Source organism: Tamandua tetradactyla, chromosome 20 (assembly GCF_023851605.1).
Source record: "Tamandua tetradactyla isolate mTamTet1 chromosome 20, mTamTet1.pri, whole genome shotgun sequence".
NCBI lineage: Eukaryota > Metazoa > Chordata > Mammalia > Pilosa > Myrmecophagidae > Tamandua > Tamandua tetradactyla.
The window spans coordinates 5,692,845-5,705,526 of record NC_135346.1 but is presented as its reverse complement, the minus strand read 5'-3'; the positions used below and the strand labels follow the sequence as shown (position 1 = coordinate 5,705,526).

The 12,682-nt window shown below is 38.4% G+C and overlaps 1 protein-coding gene across 3 annotated transcripts in view; it reads right to left on the bottom strand.

Moving 5' to 3' along the window:
• The window catches only part of MEGF10 (multiple EGF like domains 10), a 164,830-nt gene that overhangs the window by 124,562 nt on the left and 27,586 nt on the right, over positions 1–12,682 (bottom strand). The window contains exon 1 of one of the 3 annotated variants that reach the window (XM_077138303.1): positions 6,865–6,973. The exons of 1 other annotated variant lie outside the window; for it this stretch is intronic. In XM_077138303.1, the coding sequence (XP_076994418.1) occupies positions 6,865–6,940 (76 nt within the window). In that variant the 5' untranslated portion in view covers positions 6,941–6,973. Of the gene's footprint in view, positions 1–6,820; positions 6,974–12,682 lie in introns of those variants that run through there. One more of the 3 variants, XM_077138305.1, reaches the window with a different exon arrangement.

The window sequence follows — 12,682 nt, the reverse complement described above, 5'->3', positions numbered from 1 at the left end:
ATATTGTAAGTAAAAAGGCAAAATGCAGAGTAAATGGATAGATGGGGTATTGTTATTTATTTATTTATATTATGAAAAATAACATACATACAAAAAAACAATAAACATCAACGCGCACTGCAGCGATTAGTTGTAGAACAAATTTCAGAGTTTGGTATAGGTTACAATTCCACAATTTTAGGTTTTTACTTCTAGCTGCACCGAGATACAGGAGACTAAAAGAAATATCACTATAATGATTTAGCAATCATACTCATTTGTTGAACCTGACCTTCTCTGTATAACTCCACCATCACCTTTGATCTTTCTCCCTCTCTTTAGGGGTATCTGGCTATGTCCATTCTAACTTTTTCAGTTGAAAGGGGTGTCGATAATATGGGATATGGGGATGGAACTAGTTGATGTTCTGGAGAGGCTGGGCCTGTGTTTCAGGACAATCTTAATATAAGATCGTCTCCAAGCATATTATGACAAATTTTATATCTCTGACTAAAGGCTAACATGAAAGAAAATGTTTGATTTGGAATAAGGAAAATGTATCATGAATATGGAGAATAATTATGAGGTAGTATAAGCCATTGAGACTGTAACATTCTTAAAAAGGGGGATATCTATCATGAGTAAATAATTCCAACGTATAAAGCATAAAAGGGTAGCCAAAGTACGGTTTATAGATTAGTTCAAATTACTCTCACAGGAGTAATAAAATCTGAAGTTCAATACTATGTAACTAAAGCTATTCCATTTAACAGGGATGAATAAAAATAATAATTAAAATGATAATAAATAACAGCTAACATTTTCTGACTGCTGACCATCAGGCACAGTGTTGAAACACTATGTGTATTATCTATTTAATCTTCACAGCAATTGATCTAAGAAGTAAGTGATTTCATCTCCATTTTACAGCTGAAGACATGTAATACATGCCTAGAATTTTCCTCACTCATCAAAATAAAAGAAAATGTTTAGTCTATTTGGCAGTAACAACCACGGCAGATCTCTCTGCCTCACTGTTTTATGTCAAGATACACATTCAGCTTCACTGAAGAGTGAAATATGTATATTAACTGTCATCCTTTCCACAAAGTCAAGATAGAGGCTGGTGAAGCAGTAACCTGCCATCTATTCACAAACAATTACCCCAGACTGTAAAGTCTCTATCCTGAGCCACCATCTCAGAATCAGACACCCATTTTCCAATTAGAAACGTTGAGCCTGTAAAGTCAGAAATCGCCACACATAATGAACCAAGCTTCCCAAAATAGAAAGGCTGTGTGTTCTCTTTTAATGTAAAATTTTTAACGCCAATCTTTTGGTTTCCCTTGTTGCTTAGCTCCTGATGAAATGCACTGTGAATTTTTTCTTCAGAAAAGAAGCAAAATTTGTTCACCTCCCCATTGCTTTTGAAATTTAGCATACAGAAAAATCAGACTGCACTGAGCAGTTGCAAGTGGCATTTGCAGAAGGGAAAATATCAATACATCCAAAATATGTATCACTTGAGATCTTATTCCCAAAGCATTCTCCTAATTATAATAAAAAAGTTAACTGAGTTCCAAAAAAATCTACAGCAGAGAATAAAATGTAAAAAGCTAAAAGAATTGCTAGATCAAGATGCAGAGATAATGTACACTCATATGTACATATGAGTGTACATATGAGTGTACATATGAGTACACTCAAAGTGTACATATGAGTGTACTCATATGTACACTTTATGAAAATAATTCAAATGTTAAATATGGTGGGGGGAAGAAAACTTTCACAAATATGCTAAAACACTACAAAGAGCGATAGAAATGCAACATTTCACTATGTTCAGAAACTATATTCAGTCCTTTTGCCTTGCTTTGTCTTATTTAATAAAGACACTGATTTACAATCTAAATAAAAAGTTGATAGGGCAGTACATATAACTTTTTCCATTTTACTTGTTTTCTTCTATGAGTTTTGGTGATAAACATACTCTTTTTCCTTTATGCTTACTCTGAAGGAGGGAAAATTCAACACATTTTTCTACCTGATTTCTCTCTTTTAAGCTGTGTCACCATGTCTCTATACTATAATTTTCCACTTGGAGCGCAAATGAAAACAAAATACAATTTAAAAAAATAGCATTATTTCAATTTAAAAAGCCAACACAGCGGTGCTCTGCCTCATTAAAATAGACATTTTTTATACATACAAAATTCAAAATTGGGCCTCAATCCTCCTACTCACCCACCTGCAGTTTTAGGCTTCAAATAACATCCCTTATGGCTCCAGTTAGCAAAATTTAAAATGTAAGAAATAAAGAGTCATTTGCATGAACCCCTAGTGCCAACCTTGATTGCATTCCAGATCATTCACTTAATTATTATGGAAAAAAATCAAAACAGAAAATCAGTACAACTGATTAGCACTGCTGAAGTATTCCCATTAGAAAGTGGAAACCCAGCCGGCAGAGTTAACTCTTGCTGCCTCCACGTTGGCAGAGCTCTCTTAGGAAGGCAGACTTTGTTTATTGCACCAAAGAAGCCTCAGTAATAATCAGGTTGAATAAAATCCTAACAATGGAGGAGCTGGGGTTCTGATGATAGGCAGTAGTTTCTTTATCAGTGTGTTAAGAAGAAATAGATAATGGGGCGTTGATTTACTAATTAATTTCTGCAACAACAGAGGGATAAGTAATTCCAGACGATTCTTTTTGGCTCTAAAATCTGTTTCTTTCCAGGAATCATCAAGTGTTTGCATGTGAATAACTCAGGTGCCCTTGACCAGCTTTTGACCGGGCTCTTTTCCTACCCCTAAAATCTTCCCATTGTCCTCTACATCAAAACTACTTTTGATTAGGAACAGCCACATTTCCACGTTTTTTTCCTCCTGGGTATCAAGAACCATCTATTTCATGTGACTGCTTTATTATGTTATCAAAAGGATGCACTCGTTTTTCTTTAAACTGCTCAGCCCAAATGTGGCAGAAGGCAGTGTATTTTTCCTGGAGCTTTGTAACCTGCAAACAGCATCAGTGCTCCAGCTTCAGGGTACTAAGGTGTGGAAAGGGTAACACTGCTGATTGCCCTGAGAACAACCTCTGACAGGGCTTCCATGGAAACACTGCTTTGATGAGAAAAGGAATCCCTGAGGCAGTATCATAATTTTTATTTTCACTGTCCAAGGCTAGTTATCCTAAGGACACATTATATTACCCAGGCATTATGTATTAGGGTTCTCCAGAGCAACAGAACGAAAAGGATACATGTTTATGTAAATATTATGAGATTTATTATAGGAATCAGCTCACATGACCATAGGACTGGCAAGTCCAAATTCCATAGGGCAGCCCACAAGTTGGAAGTGCCGATAAAAGTTCTGATGAATTCCCCAGGAGAAGCTGGCTGGCTGAAGTAGAGATGGAAATTCTTCCTTCTGACTGCCCAAATCATCACTTCTCCCTTTAAGACCTTCAATGAATCGGGTGAGACTTCTCTCATTGCTGAAGGCAATCTCCTTTGTTGACTGCAGATGTAAGTTGCCAGAGATGCAATCAACTGACTAACTGATTTAAATCCATGAAAACCCTCCCAGGTCAGTGGTTCCTTGACTAAACAAGTGTAGACCTGGCCAAGTTGACACATGAACTTAACCAACACATAATTGCTCCTTTTAAGCGGTACAAGAGCAATACAAGTTTCGGAGAAGACTCGTGTCATTTTGCTAACATCAAATACCACAGGAAAGATATTTCACTAAGTGAAATTATACCTTGTAACGGCAGTGACACAGCATTCCTCAGAAACTTATAAAATATGAGATAACTTAATATGGTCTCCAATATCAATATAGGGAAACACAGTCACAAATTCTATTTTATAAACTTATAATGGCTATAAACAACAACAAAAAGCCCCTAAACATTATCATGAAGTGCTCAGTAAAGGGTCCAACATCCAGTTGGGCACTTCACATTAAGCAAAAACTGGGCAAGACACTGAGGTTGCCAGCCACCGAGGTACCTTGAGATACCTGGCGGTCTCACACAGAGGATGGCCACAGACAAGACGTTGCAGTAAGCATGAGACATAACACAATTAGCATTGGAGAAAGTGGCTGTGGGGACACAGAAGCAAAGCCTCACACATGCCCAGCCAACCTTATCATCTTTCCCTACGGGGCATCAGGGGGTAGTCTGGGGAAGATCCTGGTCACCAGCATGTCACCAACTTTGGGAGGTACTCTACACCAGCCCTACCCATCATCACCCACAAACACGTGAAAAAAGTCCACAAGCAATATTCACTAGAGCTCTAAAAGTGAGGAACTACGGGGGCTACAGTGACTTATGAAGATGGTCTCTGCTCTCAGCATTCAAAATCTACTGGGGAGAAGAATTAGAGCTAGAATATAATACTTTCCAAACAGGTCCATTTAGCAAATAAATCGCCAGGATTTTTTTAGATGCAATGTTATTGAGATATAGTCACATAACAAAGTGTACAGTCAGTGCTTCACAGCACCATTTAGCTGTGCATTCATCACCACAATCCATTTTTTAATATTTTCATTACTCTAAAAAATACATATAAGAATAAAAATGGAAATGAAAAAGAGCACCCAAAACATCCCCTACCCCTTATCCCCCCTACTATTAATTTCTTGTCCTTATTTGTTTTACTCATTTGTCCATACACGGGATAAAGTGAGTGGCAGCCACAGGGTTTTCACAGTCACATGGTCATAATGTAATAGTTATACTGTCCTCTTCAAGAATCAAAGCTATAGGAATACAATTCAACAGTTTCAGGTATTTTATTCTAGCTATTGTAATACACTAAAAACTAAAAAGGGATAACTATATAATGCATAAGAATAACTTCCAAATGACCTCTTGACTTTATTTGAAATCTTTCAAACACTGAAACTTTTTTCTTCCCCCTTTTGGTTAAGAAGGCTTTCAATCCCTCAATGCTGGGGCCAGGCTCATCACAGGAGTTCTGCCCCATGTTGCCAGGGAGATTTACACCCAAGACTCAAGTCTCGTGAAGGGGGGAGGGCAGTAAGTTCACCTGCAGAGTTGGCTTAGAGAGAGAGAGAGACTACATCTGAGCAACAAAAGAGGTTCTCTTAGGGTGACCCTTAGGCATAATTATAAGTAGGCTTGTTTCTCCTTTGCAGGAATAAGTTTCCTAAGGACAAGCCCCAAGATCGAGGGCTTGGCCTATTAAATTGGTAGTCACCAGTGCCTGTGAGAATATTAGAAATTCCCCATGTGGGGTGTTTAATCTTTCCACATTTTCCCCCAGGCCCTCAAGGAGGTTTTGCCAATACTTTTTTATTCTCTGCCCAAATTACTCTGGGGCATTATACTGGGGCATCACACTATCCTGTACAAACCAGTAAGATCTCACTCCCTCTTCAAGGTTCCATGTAATTATGGTGTTTGAATACAAACTGACCATACAATCTAAATTAGATAGAGTAGCCAAGATTTTAGGAGGAGGTGAAAATCAATATAAATGGCAAGGGCTCACGAAAGAGGCCAGATTTAAACAGAGGCTTTGAAAAGAAAAGCAACTAGAAATCATCACATGCCTACTTCATGCACATCACTCACACACAAAATCTCATTGACTCTGTAAGAGGGTCTCTTATCCTCATACACTGAATTTCTAATGTCAGACAATTAGAACAGAGCAGAGATTGTAATGCCCTTGACTGATTACACACCTGTGATCCGCCCTCAGTGTCACACCTGTAATAAAGGGAAACCATCGGGAGGTGTCACAAGGAAAAACAAAAGGTGTCAGCCAAGCCTTGGGGGTGGAGGGCAGGAGGTTCTGTAAGGGCTGGTGACAAACAAAACTAAAAAAGTGCCCAGTGGCCAGTGACAAAGGCTCTCAAACACCAGGCTAAGGAATTTGGACTAATTTATCCTTCATGTGGTGGAATACTTTCAAGTCTTTGAGCAGGGGACATTATTTGATAATGGAGGTGTTTTGAAGATTAACACAGAAAGGGTGTAGAAAATCTGATAAAAATGAAGCAGATTCTGGAGGCAAAGAAACTGCGTGGCAGCTACTGCGCTCAGGTGTGGGGTGGGACATGTTCTCCTAAAAAATAGGAAGTATGTAAGAAACCAGTAAAAGAAAGAATTGGCAGGACTCAGTGCCACAGGGGTCTTGGCAAGGGTGAAATCAGAAACGAAGCTGAGGTTTTGCATGTGATGATTGAGAGAAATAACAGAAGAAGTGGGAGAGTTTGTTTAAATCATTTTGAATCCCAGCTATATTTCCTGGGATCTAGTTATATTTTCAGTTACATTTTCTGGTCTACTTATTTCCTGTTGGGAAAACAATACAGACCTTTCTTATTAGGAAAAAGAAACTTCAAACGCTGCTTGTTTTTCTAAAATGTGGTGGATAAAATTGTATTTATTTTCCTAGATGTCTCATGATTTTATATACCTTAATAATATTGACACTCATTCTTCTCAACCTAAAAATTCTTAATTGTCTGGACCTGTCCACAAAACAAACCCTCTTTTCCCTTTTATGAAATTCTCTCTTTCTTTTCTCTTTTATAACAACTGTGCTTTGGCAACCCTAATCATACCCATCTAAGTTGGACTCCAGTGACCCTACTTGTGTTAGTTATCCCCTTCTACTCCAGCAGAGAGGACTTGTGTAACCAACAGGACGCTGCAGAAATTACAGCGCATAACTTTGAAACCTAGGTTGTAAAAGGCATTGCGGTTTCCATTCTGCTCTCTCGGATCTCCCTTTCTATCGAAAACCTGCTGTCTTGTCAGGACACTCAAGCAGTCCCATGGAAAACTCACCAGGGGAACCGAGGCTCCTGCCGACAGCCACGGCAGTAACTCACCTTGGAAGCAGACGTGGCAGCCCCCGAGGAGCCCTGAGAAGGCTGTGCCCCTGCCAACATACTGATTCAGTCTCATAGGAGACCTTAACTCAAGGCCACCCAGCCAAGCTACTCCCAAGTCCTTGCATCACAGAAATTGTGAGATAATAAATTGTTTTGAGCCAGTGGATTTTGAGGTGATTTGTTACCTAGCAATAGATACCAAAATGTTTATGTTTAAGTAAGTCTATATAAAATATGTTTTACTTCCAAACTCTTTCCCAATAATGCCTGTCATCTCTTTAGGAGCAGTAGAACACAAAAGAAACCAGCTGCAATTAGTTTTTGAAATCTTTTTTCTACATCATTACTTCTGGCAAGAGTCAATCAACTACTATTTATACTTGATTATTTTCTTCCTAGAAAGAGACACGACCTCACAATGCTTGTGTTTTGAGGTGTAGCTGCTTCTTTCCCATTCAAAGCACCATTTCAGATTATCCTGCCATTTACCCTTAACCATTTAGCTTTTGACTATCCAGAAGAATTGACCTACATCACAGTAACTTGGAGAGTTCATCATGTGTTCTGTGTTATAGATCATTTATAAAATATTACATGGGTGAATTCTAGGCTCCTCTCTAGAGTTGCTTTTTCATCTACAAATGTTTACTTTATTTTCCAGCACTTGATCTGCTTTTCTATGATTATCTCTGATTAGACACATTATATAACAACTTAGTTTTTATTTTTTTAACTTTTCACTTTGAAATACATTCAAATTTGCTTGAAAGTTATAAGAATAGAGTACCCATAGTCTTCTCCCAGACCACTAGTTGCTAATATTTTGCCACATTTGCTTTATCTACATAAATCATTATCTATATATAATATAGATATTGATGCAATATATACATTTAATCATTTGAGAGTAATTTTTATACATCATGCCCCTTTACCCTAAATACTTCAGTGGGAATTTCCTATGAATAAGGATAGTCACCTGGGTAATTATAGCACAATTCTCAAAATCAGGAAATTTAATATTGATGCAATTCTACTGCTTCTTCTATAGACCTAATTTAAATTTCATCAAATTACCCTTATAATGTAATATTTTAACAGCCTTTCATATGGAAAGTTTTCAAAGCCTTTGCTGAAGAACATTCGTTCCTTCCATCAGTAAACCTTGCTTAAGGCCATCTTTGCCCTCAGCGTTTACAGTTTCATACAGGATTAAGTCGCACGTACATAGTAATGACAAGGAAATGTAAAATGTGATTAGGGTCCAAAAAAAGGATACAAAATACATATGGGATTTCGGAAAGTATTTTCCAAGTGGTGAGCAGAGGAAAGAGATGCATTAATGAAGGCTCTCTCCAAAAGGAATTACGTCTCTACGGAGCGGCAGGTTTTGCTGGATAGATGGAACATAAATCACAAGCAGGGAAACCAGCAGGAAAAAAAAATAAGAAAAACAACTTCTCAAAGGTAGATAAACAGGGTTTTCTGGAGTAGGAGGAGGAAAAGGAAAATGAGTGGCAGAGCAAGTTTGGATCCAGCTCATGAATGACACTGAATATCATGGTTAAAAATGAACTCACGGAAAACTATCAAAACACCTCAGGAGACCTCAGGAAGTCCAAAGTGGATGGATTGGTGGGAAATGAATTAGAAAACGCAACTAGGTTAATCCAAGAAGAATGGGAGACGTTGCTTTTTTTTTTTTCCTTCTTTTCATGAACAATACTGATTTGAGAGGCTGAAATAGTTCAGGTTTGACCAATCTCCTGCAGAAAAATTCAGTGAATATCCAATTTGAATATCCAACACAAAAAAAATGAAAAGAGAAGACAATTTCCTTTAGAAAAGAAAAAGTCAAATTATAATAAGGAGAAAGAGGAGCAAACATGATTCCTGATGTTCAAGAGGACAAGGAGCCACGTGCACTGGGATACGGGAATGTCATCAGAATCTAAGGTCTTCCCGTGTACACACTATGAGGGCACAGCTGAGCAATCCAAGTAAGCCCCCCTTCCTCAGAATGTCATTGCTTAGGGACCAAAATCCCATAGGGGAACAAAGTTCTTAGGAAAAGAATTTCTATGGAACCAAGATCATATAAAATTCTTATCAGCTCAGTCTATCCAGATTCTAGAAGTTGAGGCAAACTCTCACATCATGCGCCCCCAGCATTCCTCTACCGTTGAGTATGTGATGACAGGGCATACGCTTTAGGTTCCTAACATGCATTTGCTCCCCAAAATTTCCAGAGCACTATACATGTCCTGGGATCCATGAAGCTTTTATGCCAAGAAACATTAAAACAGTTGAAAGCCTTTCTGGGGGTCAATCAAAATCTTGTCATATGTAGATGAGATCACTAAAGCCCCAAGGTAAGATGACCTGACCCTCATCACATGGGTAGTTTGTGGGTACTGCAAGATTAGAACCCAGAACTCGAGTTTCTTAACTCCCAGTCAAAACACCTCTCCAGACATAGTCCTGCTAAAATAATGCTTCATCTGCATATTGGAGAAATTAATGCTTCTTGAAATGCAAATTTATTCCTGGCAACAATTGAGGATCTGAATTAGAAAATACATAAGATATTTGTGCATTTATACTTTATAGACGTTTTTCAAATGACTAGTGAGGTAGGTGACTCAACTGTCCTTCTTCCTGGCAGACTCAGTTCTGAACCACTAATCCAGACCAAGCTGTGCAGTCACCACAGGCATCTCCTGCAACAGGCATCACCACCAAAGAGTCCGAACAGTTTTGTCCTTATGGTTTTAAACCCACATCAGCAAAAGCTTTGAAGATTTGAGACAATGTGTGGAAACTGCTGGGGAAGGCTACGTAGGAGGAAGAATGTAATTATTCAAAGCAACATTTGGCCAGGTCATTCTGGAGAAAATGTTTGGGTAGCCTTCCCTTCCACCTCCACTTCCTCACCAGTGGCATATATATGCAAATAGAAGAAGCCACAATCCAAACTGCAACTTTATGAGTCTCAAAATAGGCGCTTGCTTTAGCAATAAAGTGCCACATGATGAATTAGCAACACCACTTCCTGTGGTATCTAGACAGATATCTTATTCAAGAACTGACCCTTTTTGACCCTGGCTAATAGCGGGAGAACAATCTCATATTGATGGGAAAATTAATGGCCATTCTTCGCACTACTTCCTTAATTACAGTATCCGCAGCCCTCTCTTCTGATCTCCCTGGGCCTCCTGATTGGTCCGTCTTCACCATTTTTAGGGACAGCGAGGACCTGGGTGCAGGAGCACATAGTAACTGAGGCAAATTCTCAAGGTCAAACTCTCTCTCTCTCAGCCATCCAGGAAAGCAACTTTAATGGCTAGGAAACTTATAAGGAGAACTGTAATTTCTCCTTGCCTTTCTCACAAACTCCAGAGTGCCTTAGATTCATCGTTCGTGTGAACGCAGCCTTTGGCAGGAACCTGGTCCAATACTCTCTAATTTTACAGATGAGAAAGCTAAGGCCCACAGAAATTAAGTGTATGCCCAAGGTCACAAAGCTATTTCCTAAACAGCTTATCGTTAGGGCAATATTGGGGCAAAACTCAATATTCTATTTGCCTTGCCCAGCAAGATAATAAGATAATAAGAAAGATAATAAGGTCACAATTGTGATTTTTTATTCCTAATGCCACTATTAATAGTGTAAAAATAAAGAAGTAATAGGCCCTAGGGTGTTTATAAAAATGTAGAATTTAAAAATGGAGGAGATGGCCAAAGGCTTTACTAAGGCAACTTGTGAGTGCTTCTTTCATTCCAGGAAGGAGGGTTTCACAGAGCGTTCTCTCTACCATGATATGTGCATCTAAGAAGATTAGGTAAAGGCTTCATAAAAGTTTTTTTCTAATGGCCATCATGAAGAGGAGCTGATGAAAGGAAAACTGACAGCTCCCAATTGTCCTCAGTACAATGAATGCCTTTTTGGTTTCCTGCAGAGAAAAGGGCAACTGAATGAATGAATGAATGAGGGAATGAAGGAGTGAAGTTAAAGCACCAAAAGCATAGAGAAGGGTCAAGTATGTGGACTTTGAAAAAAAAAGAAAAGAAAAATTAGTTTAAAGAAGAGAAAGGTGTAAGACTAGTGAGACTTTTTCATCAAGATTTGGAATTAATGAATTGAACAAACAAAAATCTATTGAAAGTGTGCATTTCAAGTCACAGGCTTCTCAGGAATTGGTGATTTTTATGAACCATGAAACAGCTGTGCACTTCAAATGTTCTTAAAAATGTTTTTCTTTTTCGTTTTTAAAAGTTCTGAGGGAGGACTGAGGGTTTGTTTGAAATTGGGTATAGATTTACTACTCTTATAGGCTGATTGGTATTTTAATTTTTTCCTAACTCATTCTCAGCCAATCATGCTCGGTCTGCTTATTGGAAATGTTCTTTGTTAATTTACTTTTCTTTTTCTTTTTCAGGTTGAAGTAAATTTTTCAATGGCAAAATTGTTGCAAAAGTTCTCAACTCTTACCTCATGTACTTCTTAATCTTTGTACCATCTAAGAGATTTCCAACTTTTAAAAACATAGCATTTAACAATTTTATCTGTTTTCCAAATTTCTTATAAATTAATTTTCAGCCAGTGATGCCAACTTTACCCACTTAATAGCTTAGATTGTTCACCACTTTTATATTTCAAGAAAATCTTCTATCAGGAAGGAGAGATGGCCAATTGTTTGGTTGGTTATTCCTGAAAAAGCCATTAGAATTTTAAGTGTTATTTTAACATTGGAATGTGAGATGAAGAGTTGAGAAATATTTGCCTCTATCATTTATCATTAATTTAGTCTTATTCTCACTTACATCAATGGTTAAGTAGAACTGGTCCCTTAGCTTGGGTCTTTATTGCAGAGATCAAGTAGGTTTTACTGCTATCAATGTTTTAATTTAATCAATGAAGACTATTACTAATTCTTTACTAGTTTTTCAGCTTGATCAATTTGTTCTTTTTGTCAACATCCTTTACATAATCATCTGTTTCCACTTTCATTTGCTCACTGCACATCTCCATTTGGATGTCCCACCCAATTCCCAATTTCCACATAAAGCTAATTTACCCCATTTTCCTCCTTCCCCCACTCTGCTCTCCCATTGTTCCTGCTCTCAATTAATGGTGCCAATTCCCTTAAGGCTGCTCAAGCCAGAAGCCAGAAACCCGGAAGTCAACCTAGATATTTCACAACTTCCTGCACTTCTTCTTCAAAAATACTGGAGGACTTGCATTCCATCCTCTCTGGTGCAGGGTAGACTCATTCCTGCCCCCTGACCATGCTGCCACAGTAGCTGCCCAACCTCCAGGCCTTTCAACTTCCAGTTCACCCTTCACATGCCACCAGAACTTCCAAAACACACGTCAGAACACCTCACTCCTCTCCCTAAAAGCTTTCACGAATATGTTTTCTGGTGAAGTCCAAACTGGCATGTGAGGCTTTCAAGACTTAAAGTGATTGGAGTCCAGCCTCATAATCCAGCAATTTTTTGTATGTCTACATCACTTGAGAGCTACTTGAACTTCTCAAAACATTATAGGTTCTTGCTCCTCTATGCCTTTGCCTGTGCTGTCCCTTCTTTTTAAATTCTCTTAACGATCTGGTCAATTTAACTCTCACTCATTCTTCAAGGGCCAAATGTCACTTCACCTTAGAAGAGCTCTCAGCCTGAGGTGACATCACTGTCCTCTGCTTCCCTAACACCCTGAGACATCTTGGGAGTAGAGGATATGTTCTCTGTCACCAATTTCTTACTCATCTGTCCATACGCGGTGAGTTCCTTAAAGTCCAAACAGTACACTGTT